The sequence below is a fragment of the Salvia splendens genome, chromosome 5, assembly GCF_004379255.2.
Source record: "Salvia splendens isolate huo1 chromosome 5, SspV2, whole genome shotgun sequence".
Classification (NCBI taxonomy): Eukaryota; Viridiplantae; Streptophyta; class Magnoliopsida; order Lamiales; family Lamiaceae; genus Salvia; species Salvia splendens.
Window position 1 is genome coordinate 24,903,838 of NC_056036.1, and position 25,825 is coordinate 24,929,662.

Consider the following 25,825-nt stretch of genomic DNA (forward strand, 5'->3'; position numbering starts at 1 on the left):
GCCCAAGCTTCAACTCCTTCACAATCAGGCCGGCCTCCCTCAGCATGTTATCGATGGCATCATTAATACACCGATCCTCCATGACGAACAGGATATCCCGAGGTGGAACCTCTCTAAGCATGGGGAATTCACGGTGGCTTCGACATGGGACACACTTCGAGGACGAAACCCGATCATCCATGGTTTGGGGGACGTTTGGAAGGTAGGCCTCACCAACTCAATAGCCATCTTTATCTGGAGGCTTCTCTCCAATCGGGTGCCGGTTGACACGAAACTTCAGTGGCGGGAGATTGAGCTAGCCTCTAAGTGCCAATGCTGCCCCCACAGACCGAACACTGAGTCACTCCAACACCTCTTCATTCAGGGATATGGAGCTCGCAGAGTATGGAGTGAGTTCGACGGCTGGTTCACAGGCCCGTCCCCACGCATCCATATCAATGACACAATTCCTACGAGAATCGAAGTGTGGGCGCGAAGGTGCCAACAGCCGAACAAGAAACATCTTAGCCGAGCCACTCCATACCTCATCCTTTGGTTTATATGGTCGGAGAGAAACAGGAGCCGCCACCAAGGCACACAGTTTAAACCACAAAACGTGGTATGGCAGGTCCACATGTTCATTCGAAATGCTATGTCTAATGGAAGCTTGAAGCCGAAACATTGGAAGGGAGTTAAACTTGGAATCAATATTCCTCAACAAGCGGCGGCAATCAGGGCGCTACCCCTAGCCATGGCAATCAAATGGAACCCCCCGGATCAGCCGTGGATAAAGCTCAACACGGATGGCTCCTATAATGAAGCGAACGGCAGTACAGGGGCTGGCGGGATTATTCGAGACCACTCGGGTAAGATGCTCGTCGCCGTCAGCACACCCCTTGAAGCCCACTCGGCGTTAGAAGCGGAGCTGTTGGCCATGATTCACGGGCTAAATATAGCCAAGGAATACGACCTACCAATCTGGATTGAGTCAGATGCAGAGCAAGCAATCAAATTGGTCAATGGGACGGGATGGGGGCCGGCACTCGCTCGGCAAGCGGTGGCGCAACTAACCATTCTCAAACGCCAACTCAAATTCCGAGCCACCTTCATACACAGGGAGGGGAACAAAGCGGCGGACTTCCTTGCGAAAATGGGGCTAGTCCAAGACAGTGGCCTACGAATGCACTACAACTCAGCACCGAGAGAACTATTGGACTTGGTTAGATTGGACGAGATGGGAGTGTCGCACATCCGAAACCTAGACGGGGACGGGTATCAAAGTTGATCATGAGACGACGGGAGACAATAGTGACTAGCTTTGTGGTTAATTGTATTTTGGAAAGGAGTATGATGAGGTCCGAACCTTGTGGGATCGGACCGCATACTACTCTTGATTTTGTTACGGCACACCACTTTTGGGTGTGGCCACGCCTTGTAATTATCTCTTGTGGAAATATAGGGATGAGGGACCCACGAACCCTCCACCGTAGAGGTGTTTGATTAAAAAAAAAAAAAAAAAAAAAAAAAAAAAAAAAAAAAGAGTGAATCCCCCTTCGGCCTGGATTAGGCCGGCACACCTCTCATGTTTTTCGGCAATGTAGAAGTTACTCTTTGCAAGATTGATCTGCTGTCCGGAGATTCCCGCGTATTCATCAAGACAAGCTCTGAGCTGCCTCAGAGGGACTTCTGCCGCTTGGGTGAAGATTACAATATCGTCGGCATAGGCGAGGTGACTAATCTCCATGCATCCCCGAGAGGCTTTAAAGATCATCTCCTTCTTTCCCAGAATGAGTTTATCCAGAGACCTTGAGAGGTAATCCGCAGCAATCACAAATAAGGAGGGTGATATTGGGTCACCTAGTCTAAGGCCGCGAGATGACTTGAAAAACCCAGATGGAACTCCATTAATTAAGACCGAAAACCAGCATGAGCCCACACACCTCTCAATCATGGAGATCCATCTGGCGGGGAAGCCCATTCGGTCCATGACCTTGATCAATAGGGGCCACTGGACTCTGTCGTAAGCTTTAGCCATATCAATCTTGACCGCAACATTGGGGACCGGCGCGCTCCTCGGAAGTTCATGGAACATCTCTTGCGCCAAGAGGACGTTATCAATAAGCAGCCGGCCTTTCACAAACCCACTCTGATTTGGCGCAATAACCTGAGGGAGGAGGGGAGATAATCTCCTTGTGAGGATTTTGGTGATGATCTTGTTTGAAACATTGCACAAGCTAATGGGGCGATAATCACTCCACGAGTCTGGGCCAAGCTTCTTCGGAATGAGTACGATGCTCGTGGCCGTAATGCTTCGGGGTAGGTAGGCTCCCTCAAAAAATTGCTGGATAGCGGCCACAACATCAATACCGACCGTATCCCAACAAGATTGATAGAAGGTGGCTGTGAAACCATCCGGTCCAGGGGCGCTATCTCCGGAGATGTCAAATACGGCTTTTTTCACTTCCTCTGCGCTTGGTGGATTCGGTAGGGCTTCCACTTCAGGAGAAGGTGAGAGGCGCTGAATCAAGCCCAAATCCGGCTCCAGGAGTGAGAGGGGTCCCGGGGCAAGGAGGTTTTGGAAGAAATCCACGACAGAGTTCCTGATCTCCAATTCCTCCGTGAGTTCTCCCCCCCCACATTGATCTTGTGGATGTGCATCCTTAATCTCTTTTGTTTGACCCAGCTTTGATAAAATTTGGTGTTCTTGTCGCCCTCCGCAAGCCATCTAAGGGTCGCCTTTTGTCTCCAAAAGTCCTCCTCCATCTTGAGAAGACGGATATACATGGCAATGCTACGGTTAACTTCTGCCCTGTTATCCGGGGAAGGCCTCTCCTCAAATTCTGCTTGGGCCATCGCGATTTTTTCCTCCATTTCCCTAAGGTTGTCATGAATGTTCCCGAAGACAGCCTTATTCCACTCCTTAAGGGTTTTCTTAACTCGGCCAAGCTTAATCTGAAGATTGAGAAGTCCTCCAGCCCCGATCGGTTGGCTCCAGTCACCCCGAACCAAATCAGCAAAACCATCGTGCCTAACCCACATATTTTGAAAGCGGAACGGCCTGCCCTCAGTGTGGGTACGTGGGGTTCGGCACCGGACCAACACGGGGCCATGGTCCGATGAAACCCGAGGTAAGTTTGTTACTCTAGTCGCTTCAAAGCATTGTTTTTTTTTTTTTTAATCAAACACCTTCACGGTGGAGGGTTCGTGGGTCCCTCATCCCTATATATCAATAAAGAGCCATTACTTGATTACAAGAGGACCAATCTTTCTAAAGCTAGAGTGACAAAAACAATTTACACCACACCCTATTACAAAAACACCACAAGAGTAAATAGGGGTCAATCCGGGGATGGACCGACACCCACATACTCTACGGCGTCCGGTACAAAGCAAGATCGGTGACCACTTTCCGTGCCTCGTGCTACTCTCGTTCCTCATCTCTCACCCGAAGATTGGGGACTCCCATTTCGTCCATCCGGATGATGGCTCTAATCCTTCTTGGAACATTTTGTGGGGACATTTGTTGGAAATTATCTTGTTCCACTCCCATTTTGGCGAGCATATCAGCCGCTTTGTTGCCCTCCCTATGAATGAAGGTGGCCCGGAAAATATGTCCACGTTTGAAGCCATGCAAAAGGGCCATGACGCGGCGAACTTGTGCCGGGCCCCAAGTCGTGCCATTGAGCAACTTAATAGCTTGTTCCGCATCTGATTCAATCCATATGGGTAGGTTGAACGCCTTCGCTACCTCCAACCCATAGTGTATGGCCATGAGCTCGGCCTCAAGAGCCGATTGAACGACGAGGGGGGTTGCAAATGCTGCAAGTAATTTCCCATTGTGGTCCCGAACAAGACCCCCTCCGCCACCCTTGTTTGTTGCCTCAAAGAACGCCCCATCCGTGTTAAGCTTGATCCATGTGCGTTCCGGGGGGTGCCACTTAACCAGCATAACTAACGGTCTCGGCCCCCTTGTCTCGGGGTGATTCGGAGGGCTCATTTCGAGTTTCACTCCATTCCAATGCTTCGGCTTGATGTGACCATTGGTCATGTTGTTGTGGATGAACATGTGAACCTGCCAGACAACGTTGTACGGTTTGAACTGAATTTGCTCATGTCGACTCCTATTCCTCTCCGCCCAAAGGAACCACAGAATGAGGTATGGAATGACTCGGCTAAGGTGTCTCCTATCATGCTGTTGGGTCATAGCGGACCACACTTGCAACCTGTCCGGGATGGTGTCGTTCACCCTAAGAGATGGGGCCGAGCCTTCGAACCAACCGTCGAACTCCCACCAGACACATGCTGCTCCCCACCCTCGGATGAAGAGATGTTGAAGGGACTCGGTGTTAGGCCTCCGTGGGCAGCATTGGCATTTCGACGCAAGCTCAATCTTCCTCCATTGGAGCTTGGAGTCAACCGGAATCCTGTTTGACAATAATCGCCAATTGAAGATTGCAATAGATTTTGTAAGGCCAGCCCTCCAAATGTCGTCGAGAGCTTGGATTCTCGGCCTTTGCATACGAATAGTCTCCCAGGTCGTAGTGAGCGAGAACTCCCCGAGCCGAGAAAGCTTCCATCGAAGGACGTCCGGTTCTCCCGCGACGATTGGGGTATGGAGGATTTGTGTGAACCTCTTGTGGCATTCCAGCCTGGTTGTGAAGTTGACATAACTTAGCCTCATCCCAAGTTCCACCCCCAATGTAGTCGCTTCACAGCATTGTGCCCAAGGTTCATTCACTAACACTCTATCGAGCCTCTCGAAAAGGCCATTCTTGGCCCATGTAAATTCCGAGCCATCGAACCCCGGATCAGAACTCTGCAATCTTCAATAGCCTCCGCAATGTCCACCATTTCAGCTTGTCGGTTAGTGTCACTACCAACTCTATCGCCCGTCGAAAGAATGGTGTTGAAGTCTCCCCCAATGATCCAAGGCGAGCCTACAGTAGCCAATGCAATTTCCCTCATTTTGTCCCACAAATGGATCCTTTTGCCCCTTGTGCATTTAGCATAAACCGCTGAAATGCCAATGTGTCCCACAAGGCGAGGGGACTCGACCCGGCCATGAAGAACTTGATCCGTGTCGCATTCAGCACAGAATCTTGTGCCTTCTTCAGCAAACACCCATATCTTTCCATTCAGATTTGATCCTTGGAAGACGAGCCCCAAGGTCTTGGAGAACTTCTCCGGGTCAGGAGCCGTTAGTGGTTCCATTAATGCAAGAAAATTAATATTATTAGACTTAATTAATCTTTTTAAAACGTTTTGGGTGGGCACATTCGCGATCCCCCTAACGTTCCAAAACATGAGATTGAAAGACATAGTTAACTGTGGAGGTTCGTACCTGGCGGGTGTGAAAGCCCTCCTTGGAATTTGGTAAGTTGATGGTCTTGCGGAGGGTAGCATGTATCACCCTCCGTGATTGACATGGTGGTATCCTCGGCATTTTTGCTCGGCGTCCGCTCCACCTCAATGGTATCGCAATCCTCGAACTCATCCCCATCAACCTCCAGCAAATTTGGGGGTCTAGGGGCGTTTCCAACATCGACTCCGTTGGGGGGATTGTATGCTTCCCACACACCCATGTCCTCAAGCTCATTTTCCACAAAGTTTTCCCGAGCCATGAGGGAGTAGTACCGATTGGTGCTCATGTGGTTTTCCACCGTTTGTGACTCAACCCGATCGAGATTAAAAGGGAGGAAAGAGCCTTTCGATTTCTCTCGAGTGCTCGATGCCGAGGGCGCACGGTACCTTCCCTTATTCGCTCCCTTCGGTGAGCCTCCTCGGCCGCCTCTGGAAGAGGAGGGAATAGTAATCGGATCTCTAGTGTGTTTAGCGCAATGATGAGCGCTATGATCCTCCTCAATGGGGTGGATGACTAGCTCCATGCCCCCTTCATTTTGCATTTCCCCCATGATGTCTGGCCCCGACCAATTCGGGCCATTGTGCGCATTTGCCTTCGGGTTAAGCCGTTGTTGGTGTACCTTTGTCTTGTTCTTCCCTTGTTGTGTCCATTCTGAGTTCCCATCATGCCTTGCACCCTCACTTACTTTCCCGGCTTGACGGTCCCCTTGTTGTGGCTGTTTCGGAGGGGCTACGTTGTAGTTACGTTTGGGGGGACGTTCCCCTCTACCCGCCGCATAGCACACGTCGCTTTTGTGGCCCACGTGTTTGCATTCCCGGCAATAGGATGGGATCTTGTCCCATTTCACTTGTTGAACCATTTCTCGGCCACAAATATCTAAGATGATCTCTTCGGGGGTGGTTTGGTGATGTCGATCTCAACACAAATGCGGGCGAACGAAAGTCGTGACTTGTTGGCCGTGGCATGATCCACTTGAATAGGTGTCCCTAGGAGCTTTCCGATGGCAAAAAGGGCCGATTGACCAAAGAGATGAATTGGGAGGCCAATTAAATTGCACCAAATCGCCGCGATTGGGGATTCACAATACGCATCAAAATCGGGTGTCCATTTAAAGACTCTCATCGGATGTCGGTCGATGAACCACACCGGAGTACCTTTAGGGCCGCTAAGGAGCCGTGCATAGTCCGCCATATCCTCAAATTGCACAAAAACATGTTTTGCATTAATAAATTTCCAAGTGAAACCCCGACTGAATTTAATGTTATCCAAGGCCTTTTGAATTTGATGTGATGACGGAATTGAGTGGGAGAACTTACCGACGATGGCGTGACCTAGGTTTGTAGCCAACTTTTGAATCTCCGCCCCGGAGAAGTAGATGGCCGGGATGCCGTTAAATGTGGTGGCAAACCCAATGTTTTGGATGTTCTCTGGGAGGAAGGTTTGCGGACCTTCGGGGTTTGAGGACCCTCGAACCATGTCGGCCATGGAAATCGGCTTGATGCGTACCTTCTCGGCTTGATGCGTACCTTCTCGGCCGCCCTTGAGTGTGATTCATCGGCCTAATGATCTCGTTGGGGGGGTGGTTTCCACTTGAGCCATCCCCTTGAGGTCCTACGGCCAGACCATCTACATGCATTGGGGTAAATTTGTCCCAAGGGGTCCCCAAGGTGGCGTTAGGCCGTTCGGAGCTTGTCGGGATCATGGTCGGGGCCGCGAGAGCCATCGTGGCCCGCACGGAGTTGGATTCCATCCTGTCTTTCGGCCAAGCCGGCCTCACCTCATCACCCGACGTGCCGTTTTCAAAGTTGTCCCGGATTTTCCTAGTTCTCCCTCGCTCAAGTGGAGGGAAGTCGGAGAGGGTGGGGCCATCAGCAAGTAAGGGGTTGGGGGGAGTGATCTCTTTTTGATATTCAAGGAGTAGCGGGGTTTCCATCGACCGGAATGCGGTTTCCGGCGGCGGGCCGGCGAGGAGGGGTTGTGCCGCCGCGGAATCAAGGATTTTCGCCGCCGCCAAAGAGAGTACTGGCATGATATCATTCCTTTTTGGCTTCATTTGCTGCATTGGGAGGGGGTGGCACGAGTCTTCACATGGTTTCTCTTGTTGGTAAGGAACAAAGGCGCTTTCGGAAAGGTATTTTGGTTCTATGCACATTTCGAGTAAGTTGACTAACCCACTCTCCAAGGTACTTTTTGGAGCACATGGTTCAGCCCCACCCTCTTGGGATACGCAAGTGAGCATGGCGTCACCTTCCCCAATGGTCGTCTCATACACGGCGGGACCTTGGTCGGAGGGGGGGTCCGGTGCACCTGCCGGCAAGATCGCAAGGGCCACCGGCTCCATGTGGTCTCCTTCCGGAGGAGTGTGGGCCAAAAGGTGGTTTTCCGGCCCTTTTGCTTCCAAGCCGTCATTGGGACAAGATGGGAACGAGAGTGACTTACAACTTCGGTTGTCATGGTCGGAGCTCATATCATCCGAACCGAAGGTGAGTTTCTTCCGAAGTTGCTTGTCCTCCGGGAGTGGTGAAGGCACGAACCTTTTCCGACCATGACCTTTGGTGGGGGGAGCCGGTGTGCTCTTTCTCGCGCTAACCCGGCTCTTCTTACTGTTCATTTTCAGATCTTTGGCCAAAAGCTTCGGGTTTGAGGCATCATTCGAGTGGAAGACCATGAGCTGGTCCGGGATAGTACTTGCCGTGTCGGGATCCAGCGGGGCCGGGATGGGGCTCGAGGTAGGATCCGGCATGGCCGGCCGAGAGGCGGACACGGATGGCTGGTCTCGCGAGAGATAGGGATGACGCACCGGGGTGGAGGTTGACGATGAGAGGTGTTGGGAGACGGCGGGTGAAGGAATCCCTTGGGTGGGGAGGGCCGAATTATTAAACGGAGGTGAGATTGCTAGAGAGAAGGAGGAGCATCTCTCTCTAGAGTTTGGCTACAAGACGTTGAGTCATTGGAGTGCATGTCTCCCTTATGTGCCTTGCCTTTCCTCTTCCTCGACACCAATTGGAATCCATCCTCGTCCATGCTTGGTTGACTCCCAAGGGGCGCTCGAGGAGCCAACGGATCGACGTTCATTGTACCCTCCTTGTTCTTCTCTTGGTTGCCACTATCTTTTTCCTTGTTCGTGTGATCAATGTCCGGTGAGGTACCAACCCTAATCGCTGCCTTTGGACGCCTTTCTCAACGGATGATCTTGTGATCGTGGCTAGGGTAGAACGCCTTGGTTGGTGTTCGGTAATCCTTGCCTCCAACACGACCCTTCCTTCCCAATGCATGACACTCATCAATGACATGCCCAACATGCTTACAATTCTCGCAAAACAATGGGATACGGTCCCATGCTACTTTGTGTCTTGAATTTTTGCCTAGGATGTTTAGCATGATCTCCTCCTCCGTCGGGGGGTTGGAGATATCGATCTCAACACATATCCTAGCAAAAGAGAGCCGGGTTTGGTTGATTGTGGCATGGTTCGCTTGTAACGCTTGCCTAGTAGCTTGCCGATCACCATGAGGGCCGATTCCTCAAAGTGATGGGCCGGTAGTCCCATGATATTGCACCACACGGCAACGATGGGCGACTCAACGAACGTATCAAAGTCCGACGCCCATTTGAACACCCTCATTAGGTGAATGTCAACAATACAAACCGGACTCCCATTAGGGCCACTTAAGACCTTAGCATAATCAGCCATATCTTGGAATTGAAGTAGGATGTGCTTGGCATTCAAGTATTTCCAAGTGAAAGAACCAACTAGCCCCATACCCCTTAAGCTTTTTTGAATTTGGAAAGAAGAAGGGAGTAAGTGGGAAAACTTCCCAACAATGGCTAGTCCTAGTTTCTCCGAGAGATATTCCGTTTCAACATCGGTAAAGGAGAGATAAGGTGTACCTTCAAAGTCTCCGGCTGTCCCCAAAGGTGTGACCTTGCCGGCGTCGAGTGGGATTGGCTCGTCCTTATGGGTTTTATGTGGTGTTGAGGCTCCCACCATGCACCCTGTCCCCCCATGTGCGAACAAGTTTTTAGCCTCCTTCAATGCATTCGCTGGCGGGACCAGGTTTTTCGGCGGTCGGCCGTCGGTGCCATGGTCCCTCTTGTCTCCATCAATGCCGAATTGGGTGTGGATAGCACATGGTGCTGATTTTGAATTCAAAATGGCATTTACCTCAAATGGACCATCATTCTCTTGCCCAAGCAAAGTAACCTTTGTCTTTTCCTTCTTTTGTGGGTCACATGCCAACCCATCCTATAGCCTAGGCGTCACATGGAGGGGTGTACTTGCATTGGTCTCCTTGTTGACCATCTCATACTCAAATCATGAGACATCAAGGTCCCGGCCAGCCGGCGCCGGCGCCGGCGCAATTCCGGCCATCCCCTCACCATCAAGACCTTCCAAATCTTTTGTCGAAGCTTTCTCATCCTTTTCCATTTGAGCTAAAGAGCTCAACATCTCCCCAATAAGAGCTTGCTTAACATCCGGCGACCCCGTCCCTTCACCATGGAGTTTGCCGACGAGTCCATCAGCCATTTCGAACACCAGCCGACTCACCTCCGAACCAGATTCAAGACCGGCTCGTTTGAGGGCTTGTCGAGCTTTCTACGGGTGGGGAGTGCCAACCCTTTTGGTTTTGGGCCATGCAATCGAACGAAACTTCCACTCCGGCGAGGAAGGGGGTTGCATCGTGTGTATCAACCCTTTTTTTTTTTTTTTTATCCAAACACCTTCATGGTGGAGGGTTCGTGGGTCCCTCATCCCTATATTTCAAAAAGTGACGATTACAATACGTGGCCACACCCAAAAGTGGTGTGTCCTCACAAACTTAGGAGTAGTATGCGGTCCCAAGCCATAAACCCGGACCTCATCCTACACCATTACAAAACACAAAATACAAAGAATCAAGAAAACAACGGTGGTACCCTCCCAACCTCCAAAACACTATACTATTCTTCATCATTATGATGGACCCGAATGTTCGGGACTCCAAGTGCACCCATCCTAGTAATTGCAGCGAGGTGTCTCGGCATCGTGTGGGCATTCATACGGCAATAGTCGAGACTGTCAATTCCCATCTTTGCAAGTAACTCTCCGGCCCTATTCCCTTCCCGGGGGGTGAAGGTGATACGCACACCTCGTTGTCGCTTGAGGAGGGAGATCCGCGCCACTACCCGGCTCGTGTGTGCCGGCCCCCATCGCATGCTATTAAGGAGCTGGACCACTTGTTGTGCATCCGACTCAATCCAGATAGGCCGGTTGAATTCCAGGGCAAGTTCTAACCCGAGTTGGATGGCAAGGAGCTCCGCCTCAAGGGCGGAGTGGGCCTCAAGTGGAGATGCAAAGGCTGAAAGCACTATGCCCGTGTGATCTCGGATGATACCACCTCCCCCGGCCTTATCCGACTCTTCCAAGTATGCACCATCGGTGTTGAGCTTGATCCAGGGGTACTCCGGCGGTTGCCACTTGATTGCTACTGCGAGCGGCCTAGGGCTCCGAATTTCATCATGCCTCGGGACATTGATTTTAAGACGTACCCCTTTCCAATGCTTCTTCTTGTATATCCCGTTCGTCATACTATTCCGGATGTAGATTTGAACTTGCCAAATGACATTGAAAGGCCTAAATTGTACGGACTGGTGCCGGCTCCTATTCCGTTCTGCCCAAATGAACCATAAAATGAGATACGGCATGGCCCTGCTTAGGTGTTTTTTGCCCGGTTGCCGAACTCTTCTCGTCCAGACCACAAGTCGTTCCGGTATGGTGTCATTGATCCGGAGGGGTGGTGACGGACCCTCGAACCATGTGTCAAATTCCCTCCATATCCCGTGAGCCCCGTCCCCTTGAATGAAGAGGTGTTGGAGGGATTCAATCCCTGGTCGATGTGGGCAGCAATGGCATTTGGAGGCCAATTCCATTCGTCTCCATTGCAGCTTTGTGTCCACCGGAATGCGGTTGGAGAGAAGTCGCCATAAAAATATGGCCATAGAGGACGTGAGGCCCGCTCTCCAAATGTCGTCAAGGCCTTGCACAATCGGCATTTAACTTCGTAAAGTCTCCCATGTAGTAGCAAGTGAGAACTATCCATTGGTTGATAATCTCCATCTTGGTACATCCGGCCCATCCGAGATGACGGGTGTGTCGAGGATCTTTTGTACGATATGTTGTGCTAGGCCAGCTTGCGCTTGGAGATTCCGCAATTTAGGCTCATCCCATGCACCATCCTTAATGTAGTCCGCCACCCGAGCGAGAGGCCCTCCTCTATCATCAAGGCTAAGTTCTCTCAAAGGCGTCTCTCCAAGCCATAAGTCATCCCAAAATAGCATCTTCCCTTCTCCCACCACCCATCGAATGTGCGGTTGAGCAAGAGGCCGAGCCTTCAGAATCCTCTTCCACGTAGGGCTTCCCCTCCCCAATGGTCTAGCTGTTAGCGGGGAGACCTTTTGACAATATTTAGCCATTAAGTACGTAGCCCACAAGGAATTTTGTTCCCTAAACCGCCACCATAACTTGATGTTAAAGGCTCTTAAGACTTCCTTGATCTTCCGGATGCACAATCCCTCCTCGGCCGTTGGTAGACAAGCCTGTTCCCAGCTTATCCAGTGCGTCCTCTTCTTCTCATTAGTTGACCCCCAAAAGAAACGGGCCATTTGCTGATCCAATTGCTTGAGGGCACCGCCCGTAGGCTCGATAGCTTGGAAGATATGAAGTGGTATCGCTTCGAGTGTGCTTTTAATCAAAGTAAGTCTCCCCCCAAAGGAGAGGTGTCGATGGGCCCACCCAGAGATCCTAGCCGCGATTTTCTCACGGAGGAACAAGAACATGCTCGAGCGCTTCACACCTCGGTAAATAGGGACTCCAAGGTAAAGGAACGGGAACGTACCTCGAGAGAATCCTCCTTCCCTTTGTATTGTGTTTGTCCACCCTTCATGAACCTCAGCAATGAAAAAATTGCTTTTCCCAAGGTTGACTTGTTGGCCGGACGCCTCAGCATAATGATCAAGGCATGCTCGTAGCCTCTGGAGAGGGTTCGCCGCCGCTTGCGTGAAGATGATGATGTCATCTGCATAGGCGAGGTTGCTGATCTCAATACTTCCCCGGGTTGCTTTGAACGTCATTTCTTTGTTGCCGAGGATGAGTTTATCAAGAAGTCTCGAGAGGTAATCCGCGGCCAGGACGAATAGGGCGGGAGAGATGGGGTCCCCTTGCCTAAGGCCACGGGTAGATTTGAAAAAACCGGCCGGCGCCCCATTGACAAGGATTGAGAACCAACAAGACCCAATGCATCTCTTGATGAGGTCCACCCACGGCTCGGGGAATCCCATGTGTTTAAGGACTTTTAGGAGAAACGGCCATTGAACTCGATCATAGGCCTTGGCCATATCTATCTTGATTGCAACATTAGGGGCCGGTGTGCTTCGTTGTAGCTCATAGAACATCTCCTGAGCAAGTAGTACGTTATCATTGAGGAGTCTCCCTTTGACAAAACCACTTTGGTTGGAAGCTACCACGCGTGGGAGTAAAGGGGCCAGTCGCTTGGAGAGTATCTTAGTAATCACCTTATTGATCACATTACACAAACTAATGGGCCTGTAGTCTCCCCATGACTCTGGAATGGGCTTCTTCGGGATGAGTACAATGCTTGTGGCCGTGAAGCTTCGGGGAAGAAAGGCCCCACCGAAAAATTGTCTAACCGCATCCACCACATCCGATCCCACAATGCTCCAGCAGGCTTGGAAAAAGAGAGCCGAATAGCCATCCGGTCCAGGAGCACTATTGGCCGAGATGTCGAAGACCGCTCTTTTTACTTCATCCGCATCTGGAGGTTCGGGGAGGGCCGCCAAAGACTCCGAAGGGGGAAGTCGGTGTAGGAGGCTTAGGTCCGGTTCCGTAAGTACCGGATTGCATGGAGCAAGAAGGTTTTGATAAAACTCAACCGCCGATGCTTGGATGGCCGAGTCTTCCGTGAGTTCACACCCATTCACGTTGATCTTGTGTATCCGTAGCCGAACCCTCTTCTGCTTCTCCCAGCTTTGATAGAATCTGGTGTTTTTATCCCCATCTTCCAGCCACCGTAGTGCCGCCTTCTGACGCCAGAAGTCCTCCTCCATCTTAAGAAGGAGGATGTACTCCGCAATTTGTTTGTTGACCTCCGTTCTATTCCGGGCCGAGGGATCATCTTCGAACTCCGCTTGGGCTATCGCAATGCTTTCTTCACATGACTTGAGGTTGGCGTGAATGTTCCCAAATACCTCTCTATTCCACCGTTTTAATGTTCTCTTAATCCTTGCTAGCTTGAGCTTCAAGTTGAGGAGACCCGCCGCCTCCGTGAGGGTCCCCCAATCTTCCCTCACCAATTCATTAAATCCTTCATGCCGTACCCACATGTTTTGGAACCGAAAGGCTTTACCTCCTCCGGGGGTATTAGGCATCTTGCATCGGACAAGGAGAGGGCCATGATCCGATGCAATACGGGGGAGGTTTGTGACTCGTATTGCCTCGAACCATTGAGACGCCACCTCATTAATCAGCACCCTGTCTAGCCTTTCCATAAGGCCATTCTTAGCCCAAGTAAAGTCTGATCCATCATACCCTGGATCCAAGAGACCACAGTCTTCAATAGCCTCTGCAAAGTCCACCATTTCAGCCAGGCGGTTTGTGTCACTCCCCATTCTGTCTCCCGCGGAGAGGATTGTGTTGAAATCCCCTCTAATAAACCACGGCATTCCTTCCGAGGCTTGGGTCAGCTCCCTCATTTTTTCCCACAAAGCAAGCCTCTCTCCTCTCGAACATTTAGCATACACGGCCGAGATTAAAATAGGTGTTGGAGTCCGGGGGCAAGTGAACAGCCCATGCAATAGTTGCTCCGAGTCATCCACCACCTCAAAATCCATCCCTTCCTCCACAAAAATCCATATCTTCCCATTGGCATTCGATCCCTTATAATGCAGCCCCAACACTTTTGAAAACTTGTCCGGGTTAGGGTCGACAAGTGGTTCCATTATTGCAAGAAAACAAATATTATGAGATTTAATTATTCTCTTTAGGACGTTTTGGGTTGACGCATTTGCGATCCCCCTAACGTTCCAAAATAGAAAGTTCAAAGACATCATTAACTAGCGGAGATCGTACCCGGTGGGATTGACGCCCCCCCTTGAAATTCAGTGATTTGGAGATTGCTCCCTCCATGGGGTGTCTCGGCCTCCACAAGGGCTGGATTGGCTCCATCTTCGTCTTCCTTGTGCGAGAATGAGTCCTCCCAATTCTCATCGTCCTCCATATCATTCTCCGTGAAGTTCTCTTGGGCCATGAGGGAGAAATAACGATTGGTGCTCATGTGACTCAATGACCCCGGATCCTCGGCCTTCTCGAAGGCAAATGGCTTGAAATGGCCTTTTGGTTGGACTAGGTCGTCCGAAGCCGATTGACCTTCATGCCGGACTTCACCATGTGTCGGATGCAACAATCACATTTCACCTCCCTCAAAGGGGAGGGAGGGAGAGAGGTCGAATTCTAGAGAGAAGGGAGAGCTTCTCTCACTAATCTTAAGCAACTACTTTCAAGGAACGGAGTGGTCCGGGTAAACTCGCAAAGTATGGAAAATGATAGGATCCTGAAGAATTAAAGGAGATAGATTCCGATGAAGAATTCCGGCAGTACATTGATGCCATCAGTTTCGATTGGTTGTTGAAGCATAGCTCTATGGAGGTTCCAACGGCGCTGGCACGTGAATTCTTTTCTACATTCCGTTTGAAACCAACCACCGACTTGGATGCAGATTCCATCACTTTCCGTCTATTCACCGAAGAACATGAAATGAGTATCCGAGAATGGTCCCTCCGAATGGGATTGTTCACGCGTACGGAGGATGATGAGGGACTATGGAATGATCGGGTGGTTGGAGCGCCGAAGTTTACGCCTGGATTCATACCACAATCGGCCTGGGAGCTCATCATCCACCCGAAGGTGGGACAGTTTAAGACAAGTATTTCAAAGGGGTTTCATATAGAGAATCGCATACTTTGATTTGCTCAGACTTTCATCAGTTACAATCTCATGGGGACTGCCAACTCAGCCTTGACAACAACGAATTTATACCTTACTTGGTGCATGGCCAAGGGAGTACGAGTGCATTTAGGCTACTAGTTAGCCCAAACATGCCATCAAATGACCGCCAACCCTTCCCGACACATGTACACGTGTCACCTTTTAGGGGCTTATCTTCTTTTTTTTTTAAACACACCCCAATGGGCGGAGGGTTGAGGCGGACCCACACCTGTGCATTACCAAAACCATTGGTTACAAACAAACATACACCGAGTCGCCCAAAAGTGACGACTCGCCAAGGCATGACAAATTAGAGTACAACGAGGGCCTCCCTAACAACTAGAGGTGGTCATCTATATACTCTCAAAATCCAATTACCATTTGATACAACCTTTGCATCCCCAACACTTCCGTCCATCACCTAGCTAAGGCCCGCAATAGGGATACCTCCGCTAGGTACATGCCCTCCTGGATCAAAGTCCTCGATGTGGCACTCTATCTCCCGGTTGGGGCGCCCACATGCGACACTCATGGTGCTAAAGCTCGCATCATTCGCACCCGATGGGACACTCCCAAATGTCAACGTAGCAACATTCTCCTTCAAATGCCAATCATCAACGTGTGGAGCCTTGGTGTGCATATCGCCCTCATGCACTTTTCCTTTCCTCTTCCTTGACACCAATTGGAAGCCATCCTCATCCACACTTGGGTGACTCCTACTAGCCACTCTTGACTTCGACGATCCCGCACCCAATGTACCCTCGATGTACTCCGCGTGGTTGTTACAATCTTTGGGCTTCTCCAACTGTCCAATGGACGATGGAGTGCCGGGCCGAGCATTCGCCTTTGGGCGCCACTCATGGTGGATGATCTTGGCGGCATGGCTTGAGAGGTTCTCCTTGTATGGTGCTCGGCGACCCTTGTCTCTACCCTGAGACTTCCTTCCCGCTGCATGGCAATCCTCTTTCTCATGCCCAACATGTTTACAATTATCACAAAACAATGGAATACGGTCCCATGCCACTTTGTACCTCGAGTCTTTGCCTCGGATATTAAGGATGATCTCTTCCGTCGGGGGAGTAGAGATGTTAATCTCTACGCAAATCCTCGCGAAGGAGAGTCGACTTTGATGTATTGTGGCATGATCGGCTTGTAGTGGCTTGCCAAGGAGCTTACCGATTACCAAGAGGGCCGATTCCTCATAGAGATGAGCCGGTATACCCAATATGTTACACCACACGGCAACAATTGGCGAATCAAAGAACGTGTCAAAATCCGGCACCCACTTGAACACCCTCATCGGATGACTATCAACATACCAATTCGGACTCCCATTAGGGCCATTTAGCACCTTAGCATAATCGGCCACCTCTTGAAATTGGAGTAAAATATGCTTAGCATTCAAGTATTTCCATGTGAATGCTCCAACTAGCCCCATGCCACTAAGGAGGTTTTCTGTGAGACTCCCATTTTAGGGGCTTATCTTCAGCGAAACACGATAATGAAGATCGCCAAATAGTCCCCTGAGGTGGTTTTCTGTGAGCCTCCAGAAATCTTCAACGTTGACTACTTTGTAAACAAGGGGTTGTTGTACATGCATGGGAAGGAGGTTTGTTTCTACGAAGTCAGCTGGGTGGAGCCCCAGGTCAAGCAAGAACCGGAAGTTGTCGAGTCCAAAACTACTGTTGAAATTGAGGCGATGAGGAAGGAGGTGGCAGAAATGAGGACAGATATCAGGGGAGTCAGAGAAGAAATGGCGGCCCTACGGGGTAGTGTGAATGAATTGGTGGGGATGTCGTCAGCCCACAGCGGTCAGATGAAGGAGAATGTCCAGTTATTGATGATGATGACAAAATGGATAAAGGAGAACTTCTCCGAGCCCCAGTCGAAACTGACTACTAGACCCAGCACGGTGTCCACCCAGCCAGGGCCAGGGAGTTCGACTCCCCAGCATCCCCCACCCGCATCTAAACCCATGTTAGCCCCGTCGACATCAAAGACCTTGACTGTGAAGCGGACATTGACCAAGCAACCGAGTGAGGAAGTGAAGGAGAAGTCGGATTCGCGGCGAGAAAGAAAGCAAAGGTGACCCGACCTTACGTACCGCCCCAGTCTGGCTCCCGCGGGGGCCAGACTCCGAATTGAATCCCCCATGAACAAGTAACTTTTACTTTTCTGTTTTTTTTTCCTTTCTTCTTTCTTTTCACTTTATATATGTTCTTTGCCAGCATGCTTTTTTCTGTATATATGTGTTGTGCTTTCACACACTTAGCCCAATGATTGGTCTAAGTGTGAGAAGGGGTTGTTCTTTTATGCATGTTTTGGCTTTTGTCTGTTGCACTTCTCCCACTTAGCCCGATGTTCGGTCTAAGTGTGAGAAGTTTGTGTTGTTTGTGCGTGTCTTTTTTTTTTTTTTTTTTTTTTTTTTTTTTTTTTTTTTTTTAATCAAACACCTCTACGGTGGAGGGTTCGTGGGTCCCTCATCCCTATATTTCCACAAGAGATAATTACAAGGCGTGGCCACACCCAAAAGTGGTGTGCCGTAACAAAATCAAGAGTAGTATGCGGTCCGATCCCACAAGGTTCGGACCTCATCATACTCCTTTCCAAAATACAATTAACCACAAAGCTAGTCACTATTGTCTCCCGTCGTCTCATGATCAACTTTGATACCCGTCCCCGTCTAGGTTTCGGATGTGCGACACTCCCATCTCGTCCAATCTAACCAAGTCCAATAGTTCTCTCGGTGCTGAGTTGTAGTGCATTCGTAGGCCACTGTCTTGGACTAGCCCCATTTTCGCAAGGAAGTCCGCCGCTTTGTTCCCCTCCCTGTGTATGAAGGTGGCTCGGAATTTGAGTTGGCGTTTGAGGATGGTTAGTTGCGCCACCGCTTGCCGAGCGAGTGCCGGCCCCCATCCCGTCCCATTGACCAATTTGATTGCTTGCTCTGCATCTGACTCAATCCAGATTGGTAGGCCGTATTCCTTGGCTATATTTAGCCCGTGAATCATGGCCAACAGCTCCGCTTCTAACGCCGAGTGGGCTTCAAGGGGTGTGCTGACGGCGACGAGCATCTTACCCGAGTGGTCTCGAATAATCCCGCCAGCCCCTGTACTGCCGTTCGCTTCATTATAGGAGCCATCCGTGTTGAGCTTTATCCACGGCTGATCCGGGGGGTTCCATTTGATTGCCATGGCTAGGGGTAGCGCCCTGATTGCCGCCGCTTGTTGAGGAATATTGATTCCAAGTTTAACTCCCTTCCAATGTTTCGGCTTCAAGCTTCCATTAGACATAGCATTTCGAATGAACATGTGGACCTGCCATACCACGTTTTGTGGTTTAAACTGTGTGCCTTGGTGGCGGCTCCTGTTTCTCTCCGACCATATAAACCAAAGGATGAGGTATGGAGTGGCTCGGCTAAGATGTTTCTTGTTCGGCTGTTGGCACCTTCGCGCCCACACTTCGATTCTCGTAGGGATTGTGTCATTGATATGGATGCGTGGGAACGGGCCTGTGAACCAGCCGTCGAACTCACTCCATACTCTGCGAGCTCCATATCCCTGAATGAAGAGGTGTTGGAGTGACTCAGTGTTCGGTCTGTGGGGGCAGCATTGGCACTTAGAGGCTAGCTCAATCTCCCGCCACTGAAGTTTCGTGTCAACCGGCACCCGATTGGAGAGAAGCCTCCAGATAAAGATGGCTATTGAGTTGGTGAGGCCTACCTTCCAAACGTCCCCCAAACCATGGATGATCGGGTTTCGTCCTCGAAGTGTGTCCCATGTCGAAGCCACCGTGAATTCCCCATGCTTAGAGAGGTTCCACCTCGGGATATCCTGTTCGTCATGGAGGATCGGTGTATTAATGATGCCATCGATAACATGCTGAGGGAGGCCGGCCTGATTGTGAAGGAGTTGAAGCTTGGGCACATCCCAACCACCATTTGTAATGAACTCCGAGACCCGGGTGGTTGGTCTTCCCCTATCATCAAGACTAAGTTCCCTCAGAGGGCTATTGCCAAGCCAAATGTCATCCCAGAAGTAGATGTCCCCTTGTCCCACTAGCCATCTCATGTGCGGTTGCGCGAGGGGCCATGCTCTTGAGAGCCTTCTCCACGTAGGGCTACTCCTGCTCGGCAATCTCAAGGTGAGCGGTGTGGAGTTGGAGCAATATTTTGCCATCATGTATCTTGCCCAAAGGGAGTTTTGCTCCCGAAATCGCCACCAAAGTTTGATATTGAAAGCGTGGAGGACCTCCATAGTTTTTCGGATCCCAAGGCCTCCTTCATCAGTGGGCCGGCACATTTGTTCCCATCCAATCCAATGGGTCCGCTTCTTTTCATTCGTAGACCCCCAAAAGAATCGGGCCATTTGTTGATCAAGTTGCTTGAGGGTACCGGCCGTGGGCTCGACGGCTTGAAAGATGTGCAAGGGGATCGCTTCAAGAGTGCTCTTAATCAACGTAAGCCTTCCTCCAAAGGATAGGTGACGGTGTGCCCATCCTGAGATCCTTCTTGCAATCTTTTCCCGTAGAAAGAGGAACATGTCCGTGCGCTTGACACCACGGTAGATAGGGACACCGAGATAGAGAAAAGGAAAGGCCCCTCTAGAGAAGCCTCCTTCCGCCTGGATCGAGTTTGCCCAATGTTCATGGGCCTCGGCAATATAGAAATTACTCTTGGCGAGGCTGACTTGTTGGCCGGAGACTCTTTCATATTTTTCGAGACAGGCTCTTAGCCGGCGCATAGGATTTGCCGCCGCTTGGGTGAAGATGATAATGTCGTCCGCATAGGCTAGATGGCTGATCTCCATGCATCTCCGGGAGGCTTTGAACGTCATGTCCTTTTGGCCGAGGATGAGCTTATCTAATGCTCGGGACAGGTAGTCCGCCGCGATTACGAACAGAGCGGGGGAGATCGGGTCTCCTTGCCGAAGTCCTCGAGTTGATCTAAAGAAGCCCGATTGTTTGTTTATTGTTGAGTGTTTTTTTTGTTCTGGGTTTTACTTCCCTGTTTCCCCCCTTCACTGGGATAGCTTGGGGACAAGCTAGAGTGAAGTGGGAGGGGGAGGGAGTGAGTGCAGTATTTGTTTTTGTGGTTAGGAGTCTCTAGGTCTAGTCTAGGTTTAATGTTTTTATGTGTCGCATGAGCTAGTGATATAATAAGGTAAGATTCCCTTAGTAAGAGCGATTGAAGATATGATGCATGTCAACTTTGAGGCCTTTTTACCTTAATAAGCCGAATGCGGTATGAATGAAGTAAGGACGATAGAAGATGCTTTAGATAACCTAGTTGTGCAGCCCCACTATAATGCGAGTTATAAGCCTAAACATATTGAGCTAATATGTTAGAAATGGGGCCACCACTTGATGTTTAGGGAGTAGAGTCGGAAGGAGAAAAAATGTGGTTCTGGAGGTATAAGATGGACGAAGTCCAGGAATTGGAGGTATAAGCTGGACGAAGTCCATGGGAAAAAAACACAAATATAAAAGGAGGAATAGAAAAAAAAAGAAATCTAAGGACATGAAGCAATAAGTAACCTGACCCAGGAATCAAAAGGGAAGGGGGACTGTAGTAAGTTGAAACTCTCATAACCTGAAGCATCAGTGGTGTGTCGTTGACTTAAGAGTGAATCGATCCTAACATCCCTGGTGTGGAATGAGTGATCGAGCTAACCTAACAACTGGGAAATCGATAGGCTATCTTGACAAACTGACAGACCGTTTAGGTGGAACAAGGAAGGAGGAGGATTTGAAGGCTGTAGTTAATCGGATAGAACTTAAGCTTGTGGGGAAGATCGCCTAAAAGTTGAAACTAGTTCATGCTTGTGTGTTTTTTTTTCTTTCTTTAAGTGTTGTTTTCTCTTTTGTGAATCTGTAGTATGTCTAGGTCTAGTAGTTTGTGTGTTGTTCGTGTCTTGTTTATAGAATCGTTCATGGGAACTGTGCATTGAAATTCGCCTTATTTCTTTTTCTTGTCTTTCATGCTTGAGGACAAGTATGGTTTAAGTGTGAGCAGTTTGATAAGGCTAATTTCATGCATAGGTCTAGGGGTTGAATTCATACAATTATAGGGTCTAATACATGTCTTAAGCCAGGTGTGCAGAAGAATTCGCCAGGTCGAGGAACAAAGAAGGCGAATTACAATGACCATGCAATTGCGGCGAATAAGTGAGCAAATTCGGAGGAAAATGACAAGACGGAGGGATCGTGAAGCTGAAGGGCAGAATGGAGATTTCCGCGAAGGTTTCTAGAAGATCCTATCGCATCTATATAAGGAAGAGAGCTTGCAATGCTCAGGGGTGGGGGACCTTTTTTTGGCACTGAGGCCTCTGGTTCTTAGCTCACACACTTCTGCACACTTAGGGATTTTTCTTGTTTTGAAAAGGGTTACGTTCGGGTCCACGGCTGTTTTCTGATTCCAAAAAAATTATGGTGTAACACCGTCCTTGCAGAGGGCGAAGAAACAATTACTTGCTTTAATTTAAGTTACTGTTGTTGATTTCACCAAGCTTCGCTGCTTGAAGCTCGGCCCTGTTCTCGTTTGAAGCGTTCGTAGTTTATGAAATCTCTGTTTTCCGTATTTGAGCTGTTGTTGAGTTTTGATTATGGATGTTGTTTACTTTGAGCTTGTTGGTTACTGAATAGGATGTTTGGTTTTCCGTGCTGGTTGTTTATTAGAGTAGAATCGTTGGGATCTGGTGTTGATCAGAGTATATTTGTTGAATCAGAAGTTATGGAGTGAGTTTGGTTGTTGTTGGGTTCGGACTGCTTGGATCCGGAGTGGATGAAGCTTTCGACGTTTAGATCTGCCACAGAGTGATCAGGATTTATGCCTAATTTTCATGTTTTCATTTCATTCCGTCTAGTATACGTAGATCTGTTTTATTTTCGATTGGTTGCGAGTTTCCGTCATCCGAATCTTTACATTTTGTTTGAATCTCGGTATGTGCTTTGTTTTCTTCATCTTCGTGTTTGATTCAGTTGAAGTTATACATGTCATTGTTAGTTAAATTCATAGTTTGTTAGTTGCAGCTTTTCTTCCGTACTTGATATTTCTGGGAGTTGGTCCCCACTTTTATTTGCGTTCTGTTTACCTATAGTTAGTAATTGTTGCTCGGTCTAGGAAGTTAGTTTAAAATTACGTGGTCCTAAGGATGTTCGATCTCAGCATGACGTTTACAGTTTCCTAGGTCTAGTGTTTGATTTTGTGCCTAGGTCTAGCCGTAGTTATACCTCAACCCAAATTTGCGTGGCAGCAGCCGCTTTCTAAACCAAAGTCTCTAGATGCCTTCTTACGTGTCCATCTTCGTGGGATCGACCTCTGCTTCTCTACACTAATCTATAGTATAACGAGTTGAGGGATCTTTGAAACGCAAGAGTTTGTGTGTTCATAGACAGAGTCTTCCGTGTCACCTTGAGTTCCTAGACCTAGTGTTTAGTGGATTCATTGGACTTGGTAGCTCGACCTAGAAGTTTACTACACATACACTCACACGACAAGCAGCCATTTCAATGGGCCTCGGCAATGTAGAAAATTGCTCTTGCCAAGGTTGATTTGTTGGCCGGACACCTCGGCATAGTGGTCAAGGCATGCACGTAGCTTTCTGAGAGGGGCCACGGCCGCTTGCGTGAAAATGATGATATCATCGGCATAGGCGAGATGGCTGATCTCCAAGCTACCCCGAGTGGCTTTGAATGTCATCTCTTTGTTTCCAATGATCAGTTTAACAAGTGATCTCGAGAGATAATCTGCGGCAAGAACAAAGAGGGCGGGGGAGATGGGGTCTCCTTACCTGAGCCCACTGGTGGATTTGAAGAACCCCGCCGGAGCACCATTAATGAGGATCGAGAACCAGCATGTCCCAATACACCTCTCGATGATCGCCACCATGGACTCCGGGAAGCCCACTTGCTTAAGAACCTTGAGAAGGAAGGGCCATTGCACTCGATCATAGGCCTTGGCCATATCGATCTTGATAGCTACGTTCGGGGCTGGGGTGCTTCTTTGGAGCTCATGGAACATTTCCTGTGCAAGGAGCACATTGTCGTTGAGAAGCCTCCCTTTGACAAACCCACTTTGAATTGCAGCGACGACACACGGGAGGAACGGGGCGAGTCGTTTCGTGAGGATTTTATTTATCACCTTGTTGATCACATTGCACAAACTAATGGGCCTGTAGTCTCCCCAAGTTTCGGGTAGAGTCTTCTTGGGGATAAGAACAATACTCGTGGCCGTAAAGCTACGGGGAAGGAGAGCCCCACGGAAGAATTGCCTAACCGCTTCCACCACGTCTGGTCCCACGATACCCCAGCATGCTTGGAAGAACAAGGCCGAGAAGCCATCCGGCCAGGGAGCACTATTGCCCGAGATATCGAATACCGCTCGTTTCACCTCATCTGCATCCGGCGGTTTTGGGGAGATCCTCCAAATGCTCCGAGGGGGGGAGTTGTTGCAAGAGACTAAGGTCCGGGTCAGCAAGCTCCGGGTAGGCTGGAGCAAGAAGATTTTGGAAGAACTCAACCGCCGATTCTTTGATTTCTGTGTCATCCGTAAGTTCTCTCCCATTAGAGTTAATCTTGTGAATTCGTAACCGAATCCTCTTCTGCTTCACCCAACTTTGGTAGAATCTAGTGTTTTTATCCCCCTCTTCTAGCCATCGAAGTGCCGCTTTCTAACCCCAAAAGTCTTCCTCCATCTTGAGAAGAAGGATGTACTCGGCTATTTGTTTGTTGACCTCCGCTCTATTCCGGGCTGAGGGGTTTCCTTCGAACTCCGATTGAGCCACGGCAATGTTCTCTTCACAAGTTTTGAGATTGGCGTGTATATTCTCAAAGACCTCTTTGTTCCACCGTTTGAACTTTCTTTTGATCCTTGCAAGCTTGATCTTTAAGTTGAGAAGGCGAGGAGCTTCTGTAGGAGCCATCCAATCGTCTTGCACCACCCCGGCAAAGCCCTCATGCCTTACCCACATGTTTTGGAACCGGAACGCTCTGCCACCCTCGTGGTTGTTCGGCATTCTGCATCTGACGAGGATTGGTCCCTGATCCAAAGCAATGTGGGGGAGATTAGTGACTCTTATTGCGTCAAACAGTTGGGATGACGTTTCACTGACTAGCACCCGATCCAATCTTTCCATAAGGCCATTCTTTGCCCAAGTGTATTCTGACCCATCAATTCCTGGGTCCATAAGTCTGCAATCCTCAATGGCCTCGGCAAAGTCTACCATCTCCGCCTGCCGATTGGTGTCACTTCCCGTTCTATCTCGAGTGGAGAGGATGGTGTTGAAGTCCCCTCCAATGAACCAAGGCATCTCTTCCAACACTTGAGTAATGTCCCTCATCTTTTCCCAAAGAGCGAGCCGCTCCCCTCTCGTGCATTTGGCATACACGGCCGAGAGCATAATAGGATTTGGTATCCGAGGACACGTAAACCTCCCATGAAACATTTGTTCCGAGTTATCCTCCACTACAAAATCCGCCTCCTCCTCCACAAAAATCCATATTTTCCCATTGATGTTCGAGCCCTTGTAGGACATCCCCAACGCCTTCGAGAACTTGTCCGGGTTAGGGGAAGTAAGTGGCTTCATTATTGCAAGAAAACAAATATTATGCAAATTGATTAGTCTTTTTAGGACGTTTTGGGTTGACGCGTTCGCGATCCCCTAACATTCCAAAATAGAAAGTTTAAAGACATGATTAACAAGAGGAGTTCGTACCCGGCGGGTTTGAAGGCCCCCCTTGAAATTCAATGATTTGAAGGCCATCCCTTCCTTGAGACGTCTCGGCCTCCATAAGGGTGGGATTGGCTTCATCCTCATTTTCATTGTGAGAAATGGTATCTTCCCATTCTTTCTTGTCTTCCATATCATTCTCCAAGAAGTTCTCCCGAGCTATGAGGTTGGTGCTCAAGTGACTTGGCACCCCTTGTGTCTCGGGCCTCTCTAGGGAAAAAGGTTTGAAATGACCTTTCGGTTGCACTAGGTCACCCGATGCAGAGGCCGCTTCTCGCCGTGCCATGTCCGCTCCTTTCGGCCTACTCCCACGTCCGCCTCCAAGAGACGAGGATCTAGCAAGTGGTTCTTTGGGTTGCATGGGGTCAAGCTTTTTCGAAAAAATGATCATTTCCATGCCCCCCGCACAATGCATTTCACCCAAGAAGTCCGGCCCCGACCACTCCGTTTTCGGATGCTCAGTTGCCTTCGGGTTCCTTCGATAGTTACTTTCCCTTGCCTTGTTTTTCCCTTGATGTTTCCATTCCATGTTGTTATCGGTTTGCTTCAGTTCAACATTGTTCTTCTGAGCTCCATTCCCTCCATGTTGTGGCTGTTTCAGAGGTGCTATGTTGTAGTTTCGTTTTGGAGGTCGCTCCGCCTTCCCGGTAGCGTAGCAAACATCACTTTTGTGACCCACGTGTTTACATTCCCAACAGTAGGACGGGATCTTATCCCAC

General features: G+C 49.5%; 1 protein-coding gene across 1 annotated transcript; it reads right to left on the reverse strand.

The window, feature by feature from the left end:
- Positions 1-24,047: 24,047 nt before the first annotated feature.
- LOC121804005 lies at positions 24,048-24,962 on the reverse strand. Its single transcript, XM_042203563.1, has one exon. It carries the CDS (start codon positions 24,960-24,962, stop codon positions 24,048-24,050), a length of 915 nt encoding a protein of 304 aa, XP_042059497.1.
- Between the last annotated feature and the right edge of the window lie 863 nt (positions 24,963-25,825).